General features: G+C 39.2%; 1 protein-coding gene across 1 annotated transcript; it reads left to right on the top strand.

Moving 5' to 3' along the window:
* Positions 1-1,330: 1,330 nt before the first annotated feature.
* LOC121382888 (collagen alpha-5(IV) chain-like) lies at positions 1,331-21,725 on the top strand. Its single transcript, XM_041512566.1, has 7 exons — positions 1,331-1,370; positions 2,250-2,483; positions 8,619-9,827; positions 10,894-10,897; positions 11,308-11,519; positions 16,689-17,882; positions 21,658-21,725. The coding sequence occupies exons 1-7, from the start codon at positions 1,331-1,333 to the stop codon at positions 21,723-21,725; spliced, it is 2,961 nt and encodes a 986-aa protein (XP_041368500.1).
* Positions 21,726-24,578: the final 2,853 nt, after the last annotated feature.

The raw sequence follows: 24,578 nt of genomic DNA, 5'->3' as shown, positions 1-24,578 counted from the left end.
CGCAAAGAGGAACTGGAAGGAATACTCAACGAGGATCTGGAAGGAATACGCAAAGAGGAACTGGGGGGATGAAACCTGGTAGCCCTGGTTGGAATAATAATAATAATAATAACCAGAGGGGCACCGGAGGTAATACGCAAAGAGGAACTGGAAGGAATACTCAACGAGGATCTGGAAGGAATACGCAAAGAGGAACTGGGGGGATGAAACCTGGTAGCCCTGGTTGGAATAATAACAAGAGGGGATCTGGAGGTAATACTCAAAGAGGAACTGGAGGGAATACACAACGAGGAACTGGGGGAAGTCCTGGTTGGAATAATGGTCGGAGCGGAGGGAATACCCAAAGAGGTACTGGAAGGAAAACTCAAAGGGGAACTGGAAGGATGAGACCTGGTAGTCCTGGTTGGAATAATAATAACAGCCAAAGAGGAACTGGAGGGAATACACAAAGAGGAACTGGTGGAAGAAGACCTAGTGGTCCTGGTTGGAACAACAACAATAATGGGAGGAACAGCGGAAGAAATAACCAAAGAGGAACGGGAGGTAGGGGGAGTGGGACTACCAGTTGGAATAACAACAACCGCGGCACAGGGAGGAACACAGGGAGAAACACAGGGAGGAACAGAGGTACGTGTGTAGTAGTGTTGGTATAAAGTGCTCTTCCTGGCAGTAGCTAGCGGGGATTTCCCTATTAGCTCAGTTGGCAGAGCGCTGGACTCTCGTACTTGGAATCTGTGGTTCGAATGCCCTCAGTGGAGGTTGATTTGTTTCTGTTACACGTGTGTATTGTGTGGACCGTTTGTCTACTTATTAATTAATTTGAAATGTACGGTTAATAGAAGATATGTGTATGCTAACAGTTGGTATAGTAAGGCAGGACTTATTGCCACTTTTTTTATAAGTTTTCTCAGAAACCTGACGTCACCACCAGTTTGTTAGTGTAACAGATATGTGTTATGTTATTGCTTTGATAGATATGTATAGGTGTAACTGGGTATGTAAACCAGTATTCAAGGTGTTTAACGATCATCACATACAAAAGCGGAATAATGATGTTCAGAGGTTACTTACGTTTCTAAGATACTGAATATATAAGAATGAAGTAAATATAGGTTATTTTAAACTTTCCCCCCTACATATGTACTAAAAGCTCCATGACGAAACCGGCAAGAATGTCCATTATATCTATTAATGTAATTATCGTATGCTATCGTCATAAAATATATACCAGTAGTATATTTAATGTATATGTAAATGTAGTATTTACATAACCATAATATTATGTAATTAATGTTTAATAGTTCATAGCTACTACTTATGAGTAGAAACGATGAGCCGTCACCACCCACATCCTCCTATTTACATGCATAGTATGGTATGCTCTCCACACACTGGGTTACCAAACACATATACACCTCTTATTATTTGTAAATATAATTTTATTATTTTCGTCTCTACATTTTAATCACGCGGTTTATTAAAACAAATGTCAGCAAAACTGACATATCCGTTAAGGCGACAACACACCATACGAGTGTCTCGACCAAGAATAGCAGATTGTATAGCAACAGGTGAAATGGTAATGTTGTTTTGTTAATTTTGTACACTGCACTCGTATTGTGTGGCGTCGGCTATAGTAACCGATGAAATCGTAATATTGTCTTTTCACAATCGGATTTTCGCGTGGCTATTCTTATACGAGACACTCGTATTGTGTGGCGTCGGCTTTAGATGGTGTGTTATCTCGTCCATCAAAATCGACCTGTCTGTACAGCAATCAGCTTGAAAATGTAACCAAAAGCGAAAAAACAACAACCAAATATATAATTTGAGTAAAATAATTGTAACTATGATTATGTTTTTCAGTGCCACATTAATAAAGAAATATAAAAGAGATTTGTATGGATCTCCATTCTCATTTGATATATGTCACAATTAGTATCTATCACTTCATCTTTCTGCAATAGGCCCGGTATTTAAAAAAAACATAAATGATAATGTTTAACACAAAGTAACAGCGTGTGTATTTCTTTCTGTTTTCTAAATAACATTATAGGATCATTAAAATATATGAGCAATGTATTCATTAAAATGTATGGGAACGAAACGTAGTTTATCCTCAGGAGCTATGTCCAATAAATAACACTGTGAATATCTTCTCACACATTTCTATTTAACCATACTGCTATGCAATAGTAAGCCCAATGGGTGCATGCAAATAAAGTAAATGCCATTTTGTTATTTCACAGGCAATACAAGAGGACGACCTTCGCCACCAGCAGGCCCAGTGGCGCCCCCTAGGCCCATTTCTCCCCCCGGTGTTGTGGCTCCCCCTGGTGGCTCGGGTATACGATGCTACGAGTGTAACAGTATTGGCCCAGACACACTGTGTCCTGCCGACGGCAACCTCGTCATCGCCTTACTCACCACTGCCGAGTGTTCTGGTAGCTGTATTGCTAGACAAACTACGTCAAAACCAGGAGGTAGGTGATATCTGACAGCTGTATTGCTAGACAAACTACGTCAAAACCAGGAGGTAGGTGATATCTGACAGCTGTATTGCTAGACAGACTACGTCAAACCCAGGAGGTAGGTAATATCTGACAGCTGTATTGCTAGACAGACTACGTCAAAACCAGGAGGTAGGTGATATCGGACAGCTATATTGTAAGACAAACTACGTCAAAACCAGGAGGTAGGTGATATTGGACAGCTGTATTGCTAGACAAACTACGTCAAAACCTGGAGGTAGGTAATATCTGACTGCTGTATTGCTAGACAAACTACGTCAAAACCAAGAGGTAGGGAGGTAGGTGATATCTGACAGCTGTATTGCTAGACAAACTACGTCAAAACCAGGAGGTAGGTGATATCTGACAGAGGTATTGCTAGACAGACTACGTCAAAACCAGGAGGTAAGTGTTTTCTGGCAGCTGTATTGTTAAAGTTTGTTTTGGTTTATCGACACCACTAGAGCACATTGATTTACTAATTATCAGCTATTGGATGTCAAACATTTGGTAATTTTGACATATAGTCTTAGAGAGGAAACCCGCTACATATTTCCATTAGTAGCAAGGGATATTTATATGCACCATCTCACAGACCAGATAGCACATACCACAGCCTTTGATATACCGGTCGTGGTGCACTGGCTGAAGTGAGAAATAGCCCAATGAGCCCACCGACGGGGATTGATCTCAAACTGACTGCGTATCAAGCGGACGCTTTACCACTTGGCTAAATCTCGCCCCAGAAAGACTACGTGATATTATTTATGTAACTAATATAATTTATTAATACATATTCCAGTGATTTTGTTTAAGTAATTCATATTCCACAGATATAATTTACTAATTTACTAGTGTCAGTAATATTGTTAATTAATTAATATTATAGGGTAAATTGTGAACTGATTAATATTTCAGTGATAGTATTAATTACCTAACATCCTACTGATATTGTTAAATAATTAATGTTCCAGTAATATTGTTAGCTAATTAATATGCCAATAAAACAGCAACAGCTAAATAGATTAATGAGGGTGTAAAAAAAAATTGTAATTTAGAAAATAGGAATTTTATTAGTAAATCAATTATTCAGATTGAGAAACAAAATGGTATTATAGTTACGTTTTTACCAAAACGCCACTTGTAACATAGATTTAAATGATTTACTTACAGAAAAATACCTAAATAAACTTACTAAAGAGCAAGCTAACGATTTAGAAGGTATGTTAACGTATGAAGAACTATCAAACGATCTAAGATGTATGAAGAATAATAAAAGTCCAGGAGTCGACGGTTTCTCTGCTGAATTTTTAAAAACATTTTGGCCAGATATAGGTTACTTTGTATTGAGGTCTGTTAATTATTCTTTTATTAATGATGAATTATCGATAATACAGAAATTAGGACTAATAACTTGTATATCTAAAGGGGATAAACCAAAACGTTATCTAACTAACTGGCGACCTATTTCACTCTTAAATGTTGTATATAAATTAGCATCCACATGTATATCTGAACGAATAAAAAGGGTCCTCGATATCTTAATCAATGAAGATCAAACTGGATTTATGTCAAAACGATATATTGTGGACAACATAATGATTCAGTATGACATTTTATACTATACTGAATCCCAAAATAGTCCTGGTATGTTACTAAGAGTAGATTTTGAAAAAGCGATCGATTCTATTTCATGGTCCTTTATACATAAGACTCTCACGTGTTTGGGGTTTGGGGTTACAAAAATATTAAATCACGTGTTATAGTTAATGGCAATACATCTTCGTCGTTTGACATACACAGGGGATGCAGACAAGGGGACCCATTATCGCCATATTTATTCCTCCTTTGTGTACAAATTCTGGCAGGAATTTCAATATAAAATAAAGAGTATCTCATTTCACAGTACGCTGATGATACAGATTTTATACTTGATGGCAGTAGAGAGTCCTTCGAAGAGACAATAAATACTTTGAATATATTTCCGAAATTATCTGGACTAAAAGTTAATTATGATGAATCTGAAGTCATATGGTTTGGCTCATTTAAGTACAGTGCAGTCAGATATTTATAAAACCTTCATTTAAAATGGAATCCTTCCACTTTTAAAGCACTTGGCATTACCTTTAGTACTGATCTAGCTGAAATGACTAAACTTAACTATAATTCTAAACTGTTTGAAATTAAACAAGTAATAAATACTTGGATACGACGAATTATCACACCACTTGGTAGAATAGCTATAATAAAATCCTTATTAATATCTAAACTCAGCTACTTACTTTTAACACTACCTAATCGCTTTGAATATTTTATGCGTGAATTAAATAAAATATTATTTAAGTTTGTATGGAACCAAAAGCCGGATAGAATTAAAAGAAATACCATGTGTAAATCTATTAAAGAGGGAGGCCTAGGCATGATAGATATATTTAAATATGTTAAAGCTTTGAACATTACTTACGAAAACTGGAAAGTAATGATTCAAAATGGAAACCTCTTTTATTGGCATGTTTTCCCCAACTACGTAATATTCCTGTATTTGGTAATGATTTCACTCAAAGATGTTATAAAAATGTTAACCACTTGTTTTGGAAGGACTGTATAGGGGCTTTTTGTGATTTCTCTACAGCTATTTACGGAAGCGTATTAGTGCCACCAAACGCATAAAAATAATTCTATTTGCCTACATATAATCTTGGAAAAATCAACTTTAATGTTGTAAAAATCAACTTTAATATTGAAAAGATCAACATATAATCTTGGAAAAATCAACTTTAATCTTGGAAAATCAACTTTAATGTTGGAAAAATCAACGTTAAATTTGGAAAACTCAGCAAATTTTAGATAGAAATATCAAACTGTGTTTTAATAATACACGTTACATTAATATAATAATTAACAAACTAAGTTTAGATTACAATATCACACTATTGTAACAGGGCCACGTACCTTTAATATATTAATATTGTTAATTAATACATTAAAGGTACGTGGTCCTACTTCAATACTGTGTGATATTTCTATCTAAACTTTGTCAATTAATGTATAAAAGGCATATGGTCCTATTACAATAATGTGTGATAAAAAAAAAAAAGATAAAAAAAAGGTGTGATATTTGTATCTAAACTGTGTTAATTAATATATAAAAAGGCACGTTGTTCTATTACAATACATATATTAAAGACATGTGGTCCTATGACAATACTACGTGTTATTTCTATCTAAACTTTGTTAATTAATACATTAAAGGTACGTTGTCCTAATACAATACATATATTAAAGGCATGTGGTTCTATGACAATAATATGTGTTATTTCAATCTAAACTTTGTTAATTAATATATTAAAGGTACGTTGTCCTATTACAATACATATATTAAAGGCATGTGGTTCTATGACAATAATATGTGTTATTTCAATCTAAACTTTGTTAATTAATATATTAAAGGTACGTTGTTCTATTACAATACATATATTAAAGGCATGTGGTCCTATGACAATACTACGTGTTATTTCTATCTAAACTTTGTTAATTAATACATTAAAGGTACGTTGTCCTAATACAATACATATATTAAAGGCATGTGGTTCTATGACAATAATATGTGTTATTTCAATCTAAACTTTGTTAATTAATATATTAAAGGTACGTTGTTCTATTACAATACATATATTAAAGGCATGTGGTTCTATGACAATAATATGTGTTATTTCAATCTAAACTTTGTTAATTAATATATTAAAGGTACGTTGTCCTATTACAATACATATATTAAAGGCATGTGGTCCTATGACAATACTATGTGTTATTTCTATCTTAACTTTGTTAATTAATATATTAAAGGTACGGGTCCTACTACAATACTGTATGATATTTATATCTAAACTTAGTTTGTTAATTAATATATTAAAGGTATGTGCCCCTGATACAATAGTGTGATATGTATTTCTATTGTTATTCAATACATTAAAGGTTGTTGCTTTTTCCAAGATTAAATTTGATCTTTCCAAGATTATATGTTGATCGTTCCCAGATTAAACTTGATTTTTACAAGATTAAAGTTGATTTTTCCAACATTAAACTTGATTTTTCCAAGTTTAAATGTTGGAAAATAGAATTATTTTATTGTGTGTGATGACACTAATATGCTGCCGTAGCTATTAAGGTAACAGACTTTAAAGAGTTTTTATCAGAACCAATCTTCTCAAATATGCGATCTAGTTAATGACCGTGGAGAATTCTTTACGTTAGCTGAATTTAATTATATTTATGACTTACATGTGTCTTTTTTAGAATATCAGGGAGCCATTAATTCACTCAAGGTATACCTTAAAAAAACTAAAATTAGTAAGATAGACACAAATATTCCTTTAGACGATTCGCCTGTCCAAAGAAAACTTTGTTCCATTAAAAAAGGATCAAAGTTATACTATTACACATTAAAATATTCAGACGTACCAAATACCGCTATGACAAAATGGCAAAATCGTTTTAGTACTTATTTGATCTGGCCCATTATCTATTTGAAACCATTTCTCACCACACAAGAAGTAAAATTAATATGGTTCCAATATAGGATATTACACAGAATACTAACGACAAATACTTTTGCCTTCAAGCTAAAACGTATTGATACTGAAACATGTACCTTTTGTAATGTAAATAAAGAAACAATAGATGTTTGTTTTTTGAGAATGTAACTTTGTTCAAACGTTTTGAAATTCGTTTTTAAACTGGTTATCGATGTACCGTAATCACTTATGTAACTTAAAACTGTCTCTCGAACTAGTCATATTTGGATTTAAAGACAACATTAAAACAGATAATATCTTTGATCTCTTGCTACTTCTAGTTAAGTATTTCATATATAAATGTAAAGTGCAAAATATTATTCATTTTAAAAAAGAAATTAAACAAAGATACTCTATAGAAAAACATTTATATTTTAGTAAGAACAGTCTTAGCAATGTTTTTACCAAGTGGTCACTATATCATTCATTAGTTAAAAATATTTAATATAATAATTTTCGTATTATTATTACTGTTATTATTATTATTATTATTTAATCATCTCGTCTCCAGCAACAGATGTAACATATAGTAATTTAATAAAACATCTACTTCCCGCAGATTCACAGAACATTAACAAACTACAATACAACTGATAGGAAACTAATCACATGTATACAATTGTTATCAAGCTATGTTGCGTGCCGGTGTATGTGCGTGTATGCTTTTTTAATGTTAGAACTGTCCTGCTGTCCCGTTTTACTTCATCTCTCTCTCTCTCTCTCTCTCTCTCTCTCTCTCTCTCTCTCTCTCTCTCTCTCTCTCTCTCTCTCTCTCTCTCTCTCTCTCTCTCTCTCTCTAATTTTTTTTTACAATCAATCTGAACATATTTATTCTACCAATGCTCTTTATATATATATATATAATGACATAATGTTATTAATGTTCAACATTATCTGTAAGATAGTGATTCAGTGCCCCATCCCACTATCGACATTTCTGGGCCAATAAAAAATTTAGAACAAAAATAATAATAATTAAAAAAATATTCCAATAAAACATTGTTAATAATTAATATTCCAGTGATATTGTTAATAACAAATATTCCAGGGATATTGTTAGGTAATTAATATGCCCTTGATATTGTTAAGTAATTAATGTTCCAATGATATTATATATAATATTCCAGTTATATAATTAATATTTTAGTCATATTTCTAATAATTAATATTTGAGTTCTATTGTTAATAATTAGTATTCCTGTGATATTGTTAATAATTAATATTCCAGTGATATTGTTAACTAATTAATATGCCTGGGATATTGTGAACTAATTATTATTCCAGTGATATTGTTGACTAATTAATATTCCAGTGATAATGTTAACTAATTATTATTCCAGTGACATTGTTAATAATTAATATTCCAGTGACATTGTTAATAATTAATATTCTAGTGATGTTGTTAACTAATTAATATGCTAGTGATATTGTTTACTAATTAATATTCCAGTGATATTGTTTACTAATTAATATGCCAGTGATAATGTTAACTAATTATTATTCCAGTGATATTGTTGACTAATTAATATTCCAGTGATACTGCGAGGTTGTTCTGATCAGATCTGGACGCCTCCTGGTCAAGATCTCCCTACGTCCGGCTGCTCGACAATCAACGGTGAACTGATTTGTTTCTGTTCTGAAGATCTCTGCAACACGATGGCCATGGAGCCTCTGGGTGGATCTGGTGGCAATGTGGACAGCGGGAGGAGCGGAGGAAATAACAACAATAACCGGGGTGGCCAAAACAACAACAATGGAAGGAATAGTAACAATGGAAGGAATAACAATAATGGAAGGAATGGTAACACTGATGGATATGGCAACAATGGAAGGAATGGTAACCCAGGCAGGAATGGTAACCCAGGAAGGAATGGTAACCCAGGCAGGAGTGGTAACCCAGGGAGAAGTGGTAACCCAGGCAGGAGTGGTAACCCAGGGAAAAGTGGTTACCCAGGAAGAAGTGGTACCCCAGGCAGAAATGGTAACCCAGGCAGGAATGGTAACCCAGGAAGAAGTGGTTACCCAGGCAGGAATGGTAACCCAGGCAGAAATTGTAACCCAGGCAGGAATTGTAACCCAGGCAGGAATGGTAACCCAGGAAGAAGTGGTAACCCAGGAAGAAGTGGTAACCCAGGAAGAAGTGGTTACCCAGGCAGGAGTGGTAACCCAGGAAGAAGTGGTACCCCAGGAAGAAGTGGTAACCCAGGAAGAAGTGGTTACCCAGGCAGGAGTGGTAACCCAGGCAGGAGTGGTAACCCAGGAAGAAGTGGTATCCCAGGAAGAAGTGGTAACCCAGGAAGAAGTGGTTACCCAGGCAGGAGTGGTACCCCAGGAAGAAGTGGTAACCCAGGAAGAAGTGGTAACCCAGGAAGAAGTGGTAACCCAGGAAGAAGTGGTAACCCAGGCAGGAGTGGTACCCCAGGAAGAAGTGGTAACCCAGGCAGGAGTGGTAACCCAGGAAGAAGTGGTAACCCAGGAAGAAGTGGTTACCCAGGCAGGAGTGGTACCCCAGGAAGAAGTGGTAACCCAGGCAGGAGTGGTAACCCAGGAAGAAGTGGTAACCCAGGAAGAAGTGGTAACCCAGGCAGGAGTGGTAACCCAGGAAGAAGTGGTTACCCAGGCAGGAATGGCCGCCCAGGAAGGAATGGTAACCCAGGCAGGAATGGTAACAATGGTGGATGGAACTCTAACCAGAATACTGGCACGAATAACAGAAATAATGGCAACACCTGGGGCCAAAGAGGTGAGTAATAAATTGTGGATTGGAATATTCTGACATCTTAAATATGACAAAAGTGTAAGAGTATTGTGGTTCGCAGTTTTAATGGATGTTTGTGTTACTAGTAATTGTGAAGGTGAATGAGGGTAGACGTATTCAAGTGCAGTAAGCACCATAGATGTAACGTTCTGCATTGTACTCGGGGTTATACGGCCACGGAACGTGTACTCGTTTAATTAGCATCGCAGCTGTTAACCATAGTACGTGTTGTGTGTTTGTTTTGTTTAGCGACATTGATTTATTAATCATCTGTTTTGGATCTAAAACATTTGGTAATTTTCACATATAGTCTTAAAGAGGAAACCCGCTACATTTTTCCACTAGTAGCAAGGGATCTTTTATAGGCACCATCCCACAGACAGGATAGCACATACCACGGCATTGTATATACCAGTCGTGGTGCACTGGTTGGAACGAGAAATAGCCCAATGGGCCTACCGACGGAGATCGACCCCAAACCGACCATGCATCATTCAGGCGAGCGCTTTACCACTGGACTACGGTAGTACGGATGCGGTTTGATTACATAAACAGAAAACGTCGTGTAAAATGGCGTTGTGTAGAACATCTTTGGGCACCTGTGTGTTGAAAATGTTATCAGCATGTAAACATTTGACGCACTGCATAAACAGCGTGTTTCTGTTAGAGTTATTGTCTGTGTGCTATATTTATTTGTATCTGTTTAGACTGTATTGTAACTGGCCAAAATCCTATCATGAATGGAGACAATTCGTATCATAATTACATATTCATCATTCACAGATATATATTTGAGTAAAAATATATGGACATCGTACTTCCATCACCGTTGGCTATTAAAAAGTTCCACAAAGAAAATTTGTAATTTCCCTCATCTTTACACTTTCAGAGTTATTTGTTACTTGTGTCAAACGAGCAATAACTTGAAAACTTGATAATCGAAATATTATTCTTTTGACAATTGTGTATATTCGTATTAATGCTGAGTGAATGTTCGGTTTGATTTGTTTTCACTTTCTTTTTACCTATTTGTTGCTTTGTTTCTTTGCAGGCCAGTATTAAAATACAGAATATAAGTTTGTACAGACAATTATGATTTCAGCAAATATTTGTATTTGAAATACTATAATCTGCGACTTTACTCCTTTCGACCAAATATTACAATATAAAACGTTGTTGCCTTTAGTGTTTGTTTCTTTGTTTGTTGATTTGTTTCGCTATTTCTTTTATTGCCTTTATTTCAGTGTTTTCTCTGTCTCTGTGTCTGTCTGCCCCTGCCTATCTTTCTTCGCCTTTCCCCTACTCAGCCTGTCTGACTGTCTGTCTCCCCCCCCCCCCCCCCGTCTCTCTCTCTCTCTCTCTCTCTCTCTCTCTCTCTCTCTCTCTCTCTCTCTCTCTCTCTCTCTCTCTCTCTCTCTCTCTTTATGTGTTTGTATATTTGTTGTTAAGGTGGTACGACTGGCAGGTCTTCACAAAGAGGTTCTCCGCCAGCTGGACCCGTCGGTCCTCCCTCTGCAGGGACGCCCCCTGGTGGCTCGGGTATAAGTTGTTACGAGTGTAACAGCATTGGTCCCGACACACTGTGTCCTGCCGACGGCAACCTCGTCATCGCCTTACTCACCACTGCCGAGTGTTCTGGCAGCTGTATTGCTAGACAAACTACGTCAAAACCAGGAGGTATGTGATATGTGGCATCTGTATTGCTAGACAGACTACTTCAAAACCAGGAGGTAGGTGATATCTGGCAGCTGTATTGCTAGACAAACTACGTCAAAACCAGGAGGAAGGTGATATCTCTGACAGCTGTATTGCTATACAGACTACTTCAAAACCAGGAGGTAAGTGATATGTGGCATCTGTATTGCTAGACAGACTACATCAAAACCAGGAGGTAGGTGATATCTGGCAGCTGTATTGCCAGACAAACTACGTCAAAACCAGGAGGAAGGTGATATCTCTGACAGCTGTATTGCTATACAGATTACTTCAAAACCAGGAGGTAGGTAATATCTGACAACTGTTTTGGCAGACAGACTACGTCAAAACCAGGAGGTAGCTGATATCTGGCATCTGTATTGATAGACAAACTACGTCTAAACCAGGACGTAGGTGATATCTGACAGCTGTATTGCTAGACAGACTACGTCAAATCCAGGAGGTAGGTGATATCTGAAAGTTGTATTGCTATACAGCCAACGTCAAAACCAGGAGGTAGGTGATATCTGACAGTTGTATTGCTATACAACCAACGTCAAAACCAGGAGGTAGGTGTTATCTGACACCTGTATTGCCAGACAGAATACGTCAAAACCAGGAGGTAGGTGTTATCCTACAGCTGTATTGATAGACAGACTACGTCAAAACCAGGAGGTAGGTGTTATCCGACAGCTGTATTGCTAGACAGACTACGTCAAGTCCAGGAGGTAGGTGATATCTGACAGTTGTATTGCCAGACAGACTACGTCAAAACCAGGAGGTAGGTGTTATCCGACAGCTGTATTGATAGACAGACTACGTCAAAACCAGGAGGTAAGTGATATGTGGCATCTGTATTGCTAGACAGACTACATCAAAACCAGGAGGTAGGTGTTATCCGACAGCTGTATTGATAGACAGACTACGTCAAAACCAGGAGGTAAGTGATATGTGGCATCTGTATTGCTAGACAGACTACATCAAAACCAGGAGGTAGGTGATATCTGGCAGCTGTATTGCCAGACAAACTACGTCAAATCCAGGAGGTAGGTGATATCTGACAGCTGTATTGCCAGAGAGACTTTGTCAAATCCAGGAAGTAGGTGATATCTGACAGTTGTATTGCAAGACAGACTATATCAAATCCAGGAGGTAGGTGATATCTGACAACGATATTGCTAGACAGACTACGTCAAAACCAGGAGGTAGGTGATATCTGAAAGTTGTATTGCTATACAGCCAACGTCAAAACCAGGAGGTAGGTGATATCTGACAGTTGTATTGCTATACAACCAACGTCAAAACCAGGAGGTAGGTGTTATCTGACAGCTGTATTGCCAGACAGACTACGTCAAAACCAGGACGTAGGTGTTATCCTACAGCTGTATTGATAGACAGACTACGTCAAAACCAGGAGGTAGGTGATATCTGACAGTTCTAATGCCAGAGAGACTTTGTCAAAACCAGGAGGTAGGTGATATCTGACATTTGTATTGCCAGAGAGACTTTATCAAATCCAGGAGGTAGATGATATCTGATAGCTGTATTGCTAGACAGACTACCTAAAAATACAGGAGGTAGGTGATATCTGACAGCTGTATTGCTAGACAGACTACGTCAAGTCCAGGAGGTAGGTGATATCTGACAGTTGTATTGCCAGACAGACTACGTCAAAACCAGGAGGTAGGTGTTATCCGACAGCTGTATTGATAGACAGACTACATCAAAACCAGGAGGTAGGTGATATCTGGCAGCTGTATTGCCAGACAAACTACGTCAAATCCAGGAGGTAGGTGATATCTGACAGCTGTATTGCCAGAGAGACTTTGTCAAATCCAGGAAGTAGGTGATATCTGACAGTTGTATTGCCAGACAGACTATATCAAATCCAGGAGGTAGGTGATGTCTGACAACGATATTGCTAGACAGACTACGTCAAAACCAGGAGGTAGGTGATATCTGAAAGTTGTATTGCTATACAGCCAACGTCAAAACCAGGAGGTAGGTGATATCTGACAGTTCTATTGCTATACAACCAACGTCAAAACCAGGAGGTAGGTGTTATCTGACAGCTGTATTGCCAGACAGACTACGTCAAAACCAGGACGTAGGTGTTATCCTACAGCTGTATTGATAGACAGACTACGTCAAAACCAGGAGGTAGGTGTTATCCGACAGCTGTATTGCGAGACAGCTACGTCAAAACCAGGCGGTAGGTGATATCTGACAGTTCTAATGCCAGAGAGACTTTGTCAAAACCAGGAGGTAGGTGATATCTGACAGTTGTATTGCCAGAGAGACTTTATCAAATCCAGGAGGTAGATGATATCTGACAGCTGTATTGCTAGACAGACTACCTAAAAATACAGGAGGTAGGTGATATCTGACAGCTGTATTGCTAGACAGACTACGTCAAGTCCAGGAGGTAGGTGATATCTGACAGTTGTATTGCCAGACAGACTACGTCAAAACCAGGAGGTAGGTGTTATCCGACAGCTGTATTGATAGACAGACTACGTCAAAACCAGGAGGTAGGTGATATGTGACAGCGATATTGCCAGACAGACTACGTCAAAACCAGGAGGTAGGTGATATCTGACAGTTGTATTGCCAGACAGACTACGTCAAATCCAGGAGGTAGGTGATATCTGACAGATGTATTGCCAGAGAGACTTTGTCAAATCCAGGAAGTAGGTGATATCTGACAGTTGTATTGCCAGACAGACTATATCAAATCCAGGAGGTAGGTGATATCTGACAACGATATTGCTAGACAGACTACGTCAAAACCAGGAGGTAGGTGATATCTGAAAGTTGTATTGCTATACAGCCAACGTCAAAACCAGGAGGTAGGTGATATCTGACAGTTGTATTGCTATAGAACCAACGTCAAAACCAGGAGGTAGGTGTTATCTGACAGCTGTATTGCCAGAGAGACTACGTCAAAACCAGGAGGTAGGTGTTATCCTACAGCTGTATTGATAGACAGACTACGTCAAAACCAGGAGGTAGGTGTTATCCGACAGCTGTATTGTGAGACAGCTACGTCAAAACCAGGCGGTAGGTGATATCTGACAGTTCTAATGCCAGAGAGACTTTGTCAAAACCAGGAGGTAGGTGATATCTGACAGTTGTATTGCCAGAGAGACTTTATCAAATCCAGGAGGTAGATGATATCTGACAGCTGTATTGCTAGACAGACTACCTAAAAATACAGGAGGTAGGTGATATCTGACAGCTGTATTGCTAGACAGACTACGTCAAGTCCAGGAGGTAGGTGATATCTGACAGCTGTATTGCCAGACAGACTACGTCAAAACCAGGAGGTAGGTGTTATCCGACAGCTGTATTGATAGACAGACTACGTCAAATCCAGGAGGTAGGTGTTATCCGACAGCTGTATTGCTAGACAGACTACGTCAAAACCAGGAGGTAGGTGATATCTGACAGTTGTATTGCCAGACAGACTACGTCAAAACCAGGAGGTAGGTGTTATCCGACAGCTGTATTGATAGACAGACTACGTCAAAACCAGGAGGTAGGTGATATCTGACAGCGATATTGCCAGACAGACTACGTCAAAACCAGGAGGTAGGTGATATCTGACAGTTGTATTGCCAGACAGACTACGTCAAATCCAGGAGGTAGGTGATATCTGACAGCTGTATTGCCAGAGAGACTTTGTCAAATCCAGGAAGTAGGTGATATCTGACAGTTGTATTGCCAGACAGACTACGTCAAAACCAGGAGGTAGGTGATATCTGACAGCGATATTGCCAGACAGACTACGTCAAAACCAGGAGGTAGGTGATATCTGACAGCTGTATTGCCAGACAAACTACATAAAAATCCAGGAGGTAGGTGATATCTGACAGCTGTATTGCTAGACAAACTACGTAAAAACCAGGATGTAGGTGATATCTGACAGTTGTATTGCTAGACAGACTACGTCAAATCCAGGAGGTAGGTGATATCTGACAGCTGTATTGCTATACAAACAATGTCGAAACAAGGAGGTAGGTGATATCTGACAGCTGTATTGCCATACAAACAATGTCAAAACAAGGAGGTAGGTTATATCTGACAGCTGTATTGCTCTACAAACAATGTCAAAACGAGGAGGTAGGTGATATCTGACAGCTGTATTGCTAGACACACTACGTCAAAACCAGGAGGTAGGTGTTATCCGACAGCTGTATTGCTAGACAAACTACGACAAAACCAGGAGGTAGGTGTTATCTGACAGCTGAATCGTTAGACAGGGTATGTCGAAACAAAGAGATAGGTGATGTCTGACAATTGTACTGTTTTAACAGGGTATGTCCAAAGAAAGAGGTATGTGATGTTTGACAAGTGTACTGTTTCGACAGGTTATGTCAAAACCACACGGTAGATTTAATCTGACACCTTTACTGTTACACAGACTACATCAAATCTTTACCATTATTAAAAATCAAAACAGTGTCAAATGGGTGAAAAATTCATGGTTGCTATCATAAATGTTATATGACTTTCTATAATTATATAATTATAAATTATCACAAATGTTATATGACTTTCTGTAATTATATAATTTTCTAGGAATACTGTGTGATGTCACTTTTAGTAAATAATTTGATTTGTCCCGTGATTTTCTTGGCTTGGTTAATGTGCTATTAATATTGTTGATTTCAGTAATATCCAAGGGATATTCACTGGAATGATATTCTATAGATACTGCTAATTGACAAAAATTCCACAGATTCTGTTAACTAATTAATTAATGTTCCAATGATATTATATATAATATTCCAGTTATATTGTTAATAATTAATATTTTAGTCATATTTCTAATAATTAATATTTGAGTTCTATTGTTAATAATTAGTATTCCTGTGATATTGTTAATAATTATTATTCCAGTGATATTGTTGACTAATTAATATTCCAGTGATAATGTTAACTAATTATTATTCCAGTGACATTGTTAATAATTAATATTCCAGTGACATTGTTAATAATTAATATTCTAGTGATGTTGTTAACTAATTAATATGCTAGTGATATTGTTTACTAATTAATATTCCAGTGATATTGTTAATAATTAATATTCCAGTGATAATGTTAACTAATTATTATTCCAGTGATATTGTTGACTAATTAATATTCCAGTGATACTGCGAGGTTGTTCTGATCAGATCTGGACGCCTCCTGGTCAAGATCTCCCTACGTCCGGCTGCTCGACAATCAACGGTGAACTGATTTGTTTCTGTTCTGAAGATCTCTGCAACACGATGGCCATGGAGCCTCTGGGTGGATCTGGTGGCAATGTGGACAGCGGGAGGAGCGGAGGAAATAACAACAATAACCGGGGTGGCCAAAACAACAACAATGGAAGGAATAGTAACAATGGAAGGAATGACAATAATAATGGAAGGAATGGTAACACTGGAAGAAGTGGTAACCCAGGAAGGAATGGTAACCCAGGAAGAAGTGGTAACCCAGGAAGAATTGGTAACCCTGGCAGGAATGGTAACCCAGGAAGAAGTGGTAACCCAGGCAGGAGTGGTAACCCAGGAAGAAGTGGTAACCCAGGAAGGAATGGTAACCCAGGAAGGAGTGGTAACCCAGGCAGGAATGGTAACCCAGGAAGGAGTGGTAACCCAGGCAGGAATGGTAACCCAGGAAGAAGTGGTTATCCTGGAAGAAGTGGTAACCCAGGAGGGAGTGGTAACCCAGGCAGGAATGGTAACCCAGGAAGAAGTGGTTATCCTGGAAGAAGTGGTAACCCAGGAAGAAGTGGTTACCCAGGCAGGAATGGTAACCCAGGAAGAAGTGGTAACCCAGGCAGGAGTGGTAACCCAGGAAGAAGTGGTAACCCAGGCAGGAGTGGTAACCCAGGAAGAAGTGGTTACCCAGGCAGGGGTGGTAACCCAGGAAGGAATAGTAACCCAGGCAGGAGTGGTAACCCAGGAAGAAGTGGTAACCCAGGAAGAAGTGGTAACCCAGGAAGGAATGGCCGCCCAGGAAGGAATGGTAACCCAGGCAGGAGTGGTAACCCAGGAAGAAGTGGTAACCCAGGAAGGAATAGTAACCCAGGCAGGAATGGTAACCCAGGCAGGAGTGGTAACCCAGGAAGAAGTGGTTACCCAGGAAGGAATAGTAACCCAGGCAGGAGTGGTAACCCAGGAAGAAGTGGTAACCCAGGCAGGAGTGGTAACCCAGGAAGAAGTGGTTACCCAGGCAGGAATGGCCGCCCAGGAAGGAATGGTAACCCAGGCAGGAATGGTAACAATGGTGGATGGAACTCTAACCAGAATACTGGCACGAATAACAGAAATAATGGCAACACCTGGGGCCAAAGAGGTGAGTAATAAATTGTGGATTGGAATATTCTGACATCTTAAATATGACAAAAGTGTAAGATTATTGTGGTTCGCAGTTTTAATGGATGTTTGTGTTACTAGTAATTGTGAAGGTGAATGAGGGTAGACGTATTCAAGTGCAGTAAGCACCATAGATGTAACGTTCTGCATTGTACTCGGGGTTATACGGCCACGGAACGTGTACTCGTTTAATTAGCATCGCAGCTGTTAACCATAGTACGTGTTGTGTGTTTGTTTTGTTTAGCGACATTGATTTATTAATCATCTGTTTTGGATCTAAAACATTTGGTAATTTTCACATATAGTCTTAGAGAGGAAACCCGCTACATTTTTCTACTAGTAGCAAGGGATCTTTTATAGGCACCATCCCACAGACAGGACAGCACATACCACGGCATTGTATATACCAGTCGTGGTGCACTGGTGGGAATGAGAAATAGCCCAATGGGCCTACCGACGGAGATCGATCCCAAACCGACGGTGCATCATTCAAGCGAGCGCTTTACCACTGGACTACGCCCCGGCCCTCCATACGTTAGTACGGATGCGGTTTGATTACATAAACAGAAAACGTCGTGTAAAATGGCGTTCTGTAGAACATCTTTGGGCACCTGTGTGTTGAAAATGTTATCAGCATGTAAACATTTGACGCATTGCATAAAAAGCGTGTTTCTGTTAGAGTTATTGTCTGTGTGCTATATTTATTGATGAAATATCTGTTTCTACTGTATTGTAACTGCCCGAAATCCTATCATGAATGGAGACAATTCGTATCATAATTACATATTAATCATTCACAGAAGCGTCTGAGGCTCCGGGTCACGCTGGCGTTACACGTCTGTCCAGTTCGTCCCATAAATGTTCAATGGGGTTGAGATCTGGCGATATTGATGGCCATGGCAGCAATTTAATGTTCTCATTCTGTAGGAAATCCATTGTTACACGTCCGTATGCGACCTGGCATTGTCCTGCTGAAAGAGTTCTCTCTGTCGATCCAAAATGGGATGCATGTGACGGCGAAGAATTTCATCCCGGTAGCGTACATCTGTCAGGTTGCTTTGTACGAACACAAGTTCACTTCTGCCGATGTATGAGATGGTTCCCCACATCATGACATTCCCTCCACCGAATCTGTCAACTTGGGCGACGCAGTTGTTGGCAAAACGTTCATTGCGGCGTCTGTAAACACATTGTCGTCCATCACGTCGCTGTAGAAGAAAACGTAACTCGTCGCTGAACCATACTCGCAGCCAGTTTTCAAGTTCCACCTCTGTACATTCGAGCACCAGCGAACACGTAAATGTCGATGTTGACGTCGCAGGATGGGGCCAACAGACGGTCTCCTAGCCCGTCAACCAGCTTCTCGAAGTCGGTTCCGAATGGTTTGTGCAGACACCCTTCTCAAACCAGGTATGCGTCCAGCAGTGTTCATTGCTGTGGCAGTTCAGTGACGCAAGTGCAGAACCCGGATGTAGCGATCTTGTGCTGCAGTTGTTATGCGAGGTCTTCCACTTCTGGGCGGGTCTTCAGCTGATTGTAACTGCTGGTACCTGTCCCAGATACGTGAAATGGTGCTCTGATGGACGTTCATGTGGCGTGCGACTGCTGACTGCGATTCACCTAAATGGAGGCAGCCTATTGCAATGTTTCGATTCGGCAAGCTTAATCTTGGCATCTTGTAACTCTACGTCGAAATGGAAATGAGGCATCATTGCGAGCATTGCAGCTTTAAATACTCATCACTACCCCAATCTTTTCCCCGAGTTTCACGTGCATTCGCCAAAATCTGACCATTTCACGCTGATTTCCTGCAATTGTCGCACAACGTGGCACAAGGTGGCACAACGTGCGTTAAATGTGTTTTAGGGTGCATGTGTTTTAGGGTGCATGCTGTCCCATTCCAGGAACATTAACAAACATGGTCATTCAGCAACATTGTACAAAAAAACCTATATTTTGTAAAACCAAACACTTTTCTTCTTTCCCTATCACCTATGCGTATCTTTTTTGACAGAGTATATTTGAGTCGAAATATATGGACATGGTACTTTCATCACTGTTGGCTATCAAACAGTTCAACAAAGAAAATTTGTAATTTCCCTCATCTTTACACTTTCAGAGTTATTTGTTACTTGTGTCAAACGAGCAATAACTTGAAAACTTGATAATCGAAATATTATTCTTTTGACAGCTGTGTATATTCGTATTATGGCGGAGTGAAGGTTCGGTTTGATTTGTTTTCACTTCCTTTTTTTCCCCTTGTCAAAACCATGTAACGCCATGATATATTTCTTCCGATAGAACTTTTCCAGAAAATGTACGTTACCATAGACTTTTTAAAAGAAATTTTAATAAAAATTATCTTTATTTAATTATTAAATTAACATTTATTTAATAATACTGCTGTGCAAACATACCTGACAAAGCGATCCTTAGTCCGGCAGCGAAGAGCTAACCCCAAAATTATGGTATTAAGGTTTTTTTGCTGATTATACATGGTAAGGGCATACGTAATACAGATCCGAAGGATGACATCATGTCAACTTTGGGCATTTTGAGATATAATCCGTTAAAAATTACCTCTCTTTATTTCTTTTTTTAATTTTTTAAAATTAGGTTTTTTTAGCTATTCTCTTGCTAATCACTGACACTATTGTCCCTGTTATTTGTTGCAATGCAAATATCAACTGATTATTAATTTTGAGAGGCAATTTCAGGAAGATCGTCATCTTCATTGTCACTGTGAGCTGTATGTGTTAGGTCATTGCAGCAACCAACAGAATGACACGAGCAGAACATCGTGCATGCCAGCTTCGCGTTAGAGCAGTCACACAGTTACTTCGACAAGGCAGGTTGCTTTCACATGAACACTTAATTAACTTCATAATTTCTGCAGGCGCTAGTGATACGTTATCTGATATAGTTGTAGGAAGTAGGCATTTCTAAACCATATCTTTACAGTAACCATATTCTGATGGCTCCATTGCAGGCGGGTTGGGTTCAAGAGCACATTTCCACAGACATGTTTGTAAGCGGGCACGTTTCACATTTTTTGGAAATGATTCATCCGTGATTGGCAACGAACAAAGTTTTGGCATTTAAGAAAATTTTCACATTTTAGATGCCCAGGCTCTTACACAAGCCTCAGTTGTTGACTTGCATTTAGCTTGGTCATAGCAAGCTGTCATGAACTGAGTTGCTTGCTGAATGACTTCAGATAACTCTGCAGAAGAGTCACCAAGCAATGAGAGGGAATGCCCGTCATTCAATGCTTTCAGAACTTTACCTTTACCTACACCAAAACAGGAGGCAGTTGTGTCACATCCACTAAGTGCGTGTGCTGACAAAACATCTGATGTGATGTGTTCATGCTTTGAAACAAAAAGCACCAATATCTATCACTGTCCTGCAATGAATAGGTGACTCCATCAGCACTTGTACCTCAATGTTCTTAATAAAGTAGTAGTGCAGTACTAGCAGGAAAACATCAGTATCATCTGACAACACAATTACTGATTGCAGCCTCTTTGAAGCTACATCCATAGCCTGTTAAACAATTATGTTGTCTGCTGTTTTGTGGTTAGTTGCTATGTCCCATCGTTTACTTATGCTGCCATCATAAATTTCATATGGAACATCATCCTCCCCTGTGATTACAAACACGTGTTTCCGAGTATGTCCCTAGAGTAATTCAGTGTTATTTAGAAGGCCATGGCAGATCATTTCAATCAGTTGCTTTTTGTTTTCTGTGACAGTGAGAACAACTTTCTGTGATGGCAAGATTGTTGTTATAATCAAGGTGGTCTCTACTGGAACCAGGTGACCTACCCTTGTCACATCCTTTCTGCTATACTTTTTGTAGCGATCAAATACCTAGTAACCATTGCCAATCTCCAACTTTCTAACTATTAAAGTTTTGAAACTGGAGAGGTAATCTTGTACTGTGCCTCGTTCTGGCCAGTGCACAACACACAGTAGTGCTGATCCATCAATAATGATGCTGGGTGAACCGCCATATTTATGTCGAGAAGAAACAGGTACTTGTAGAAGTTTTTTAAGGTAGACTTCAATTTCTCCATATCTCCTGAGTCATTGAACATAGAAATTGGAACTGGCGCCAACTCATGAGATAAGACATGGCTGATGTCTACCTCACGAGAACTTGCTTGTATACCACTAACACGAGAATAAATCAAGCCTGTGTCAAATATGTTGGTTGTGTCAACAGTGATATGTTTCTTTATAACTGCCATGGTAACGATTCCGAGATTTGACTACGATGAAGCAGGACGTGTGCCAATGCTCTCTCTCGAGTTACCCCCCCCCCCCCCAACCTGGGGGGACTAATCGCATCTTAAGGAATGCTATTGGAGTTCCACATCGCGTATACCGAAAGAAATGTTTTACTTTAACGACGCACTCAACACATTTTATTTACGGTTATATGGCGTCAGACATATGGTTAAGGACCACACAGATTTTGAGAGGAAACCCGCTGTCGCCACTACATGGGCTACTCTTTCCGATTAACAGCAAGGGATCTTTTATTTGCGCTTCCCACAGGCAGGATAACACAAACCATGGCCTTTGTTGAACCAGTTATGGATCACTGGTCGGTGCAAGTGGTTTACACCTACCCATTGAGCCTTGCGGAGCACTCACTCAGGGTTTGGAGTCGGTATCTGGATTAAAAATTCCATGCCTCGACTGGGATCCGAACCCAGTATCTACCAGTCTGTAGACCGATGGCCTAACCACGACGCCACCGAGGCCGGTTCGCGTATACCGGGTCACGGGCAACCGTGACTTTGGAGGACGTGGGAAGAGGAGATGTGCGCCGGGGGCGACACAGGGGGAACCAAACCTGCCGGCGGTTCACTCACTCAGGCTGGCTAACAACCAGTCGGGGCTGGTTGTGAGTACCATCATGTTATCCAGGATTTGCTCAGCAAGAAGAATCAGCTCCCGAACCTGTGTGCGACTCCCCTACTCAGCTCGCCGTAGAAGTCAACCTTGACTAGGACAGGTAACCTCCTTTTTGGGTTTGTTGGACTTTAAAATTTTGGGTTGTCATTCAAAATTTTATTTTATTTTTTTATAAATAGTCCAACACACTTTAGATTGGTAGCCTGTTAAAATTGCTCAAATCACCTTCACACCTTTTCGGTCGAGCACTCTAATTTATTTTTGGTTTTAATTTTTTGTTTTGGTCCAGACATGAGCAGGTTATATCAACTGTTTTTGGCTTAGGTCTCAGAACCTACTTCTAAATTTCTATTGCAAATTCTGCCCACCTCAAACTCACACCCCCTCCTGGCCCGGATGTCAGAGATTAAGCCCGTGACAGGCGTGCTCGAAACTCTAGTGGTATATGAGCTCTGTAAAACATATTGGCTTGGCTTGGCCATGGTAATGACCTTCATAGGAATTGTATCATGAAAACTTCCTGGTCAGCCTTCTTCAAACTGTTTCATTTGCTTGAGACCAATAGCTACAGCATCATCAACTGTTGAAGGGGATACCCTACATGACAAAATATTCACGATATTTTCTGGATGAGTGTCTGGTGTCATTGGATCAATACAAAGTTGTTTATGTCGAATATTTTCACGATCTTTAGCATCAGATGCTATTCTGGAATTTATTTCTTCTTTGTGTCTTTCCTATTTCTCATGTTCATTTTGCTGGCTGATCTTCAAGACATCTTCCTCTAGTTGAGTGCAAACGTGCAGACTCAGTGCCCAACGGTTTGGCGTTTCCGGTCTGAGAGTAATCCCAATAATGCCTCCCTGCCCGTGACCATATCGCATGAATGTTGTCTCAATCCACATGTCACTCCAAATAGCATTCCGAAACCCAGGAACATGTCGCATCACATGATGACCTTCACAAAAATGCTGTAGAATGCTTGTAGACAATACTTCAACTGATCTCAAGTAGAATGGGCCATAACAGGCATGATGTATGTGACCAGCAGCATAGAAGTCAGGCATCATTTGATGGACGGCTTCAATGTGTAACGGCCAGTTTCCTTCCCTCTCTGCTCTGACATACATCATCATGATGAAAACAGGTTTGATGAGCACATCAACCCACATACTTCCTTTCCTATGAGAAAGTACATATAAAATAGTATTTGAATCTTTCTCGGTAGAAGTAAATACGTAGCGGCAGAAGGTATCCTTTCTCGGTAGAAGTAAATACGTGGGCGCAGAAGGTATCCTTTCTCGGTAGAAGTAAATACGTGGCGGCAGAAGGTATCCTTTCTCGGTAGAAGTAAATACGTGGCGGCAGAAGGTATCCTTTCTCGGTAGAAGTAAATACGTAGCGGCAGAAGGTATCCTTTCTCGGTAGAAGTAAATACGTAGCGGCAGAAGGTATCCTTTCTCTCGATTAAGATACATTACATACCAAACAGCCGTAGTTTAACTTGTATTGATTTTTTTTTGGTGCTTGGATGTCGTTAAACAATAATAATAATAATAATAATAATAATAATAATAGAACCATTAATAATTTATTGTAGACTTATATTTCCGTACTATTCATGGACATAGCCAAACATTAAATAGTGTTCAGAGAAGCCGAATACGTGTCTCGACTTTAACATGTTTAATACGATTGATTAATTATGTATATAAAATTGATCAATAGAAATTCAGAAATAGTGGTTTTA

Source organism: Gigantopelta aegis, chromosome 10, assembly GCF_016097555.1.
Source record: "Gigantopelta aegis isolate Gae_Host chromosome 10, Gae_host_genome, whole genome shotgun sequence".
Classification (NCBI taxonomy): domain Eukaryota; kingdom Metazoa; phylum Mollusca; class Gastropoda; order Neomphalida; family Peltospiridae; genus Gigantopelta; species Gigantopelta aegis.
The sequence above is the reverse complement of the archived record's forward strand: the minus strand, read 5'-3'. Positions and strand labels throughout refer to the sequence as shown.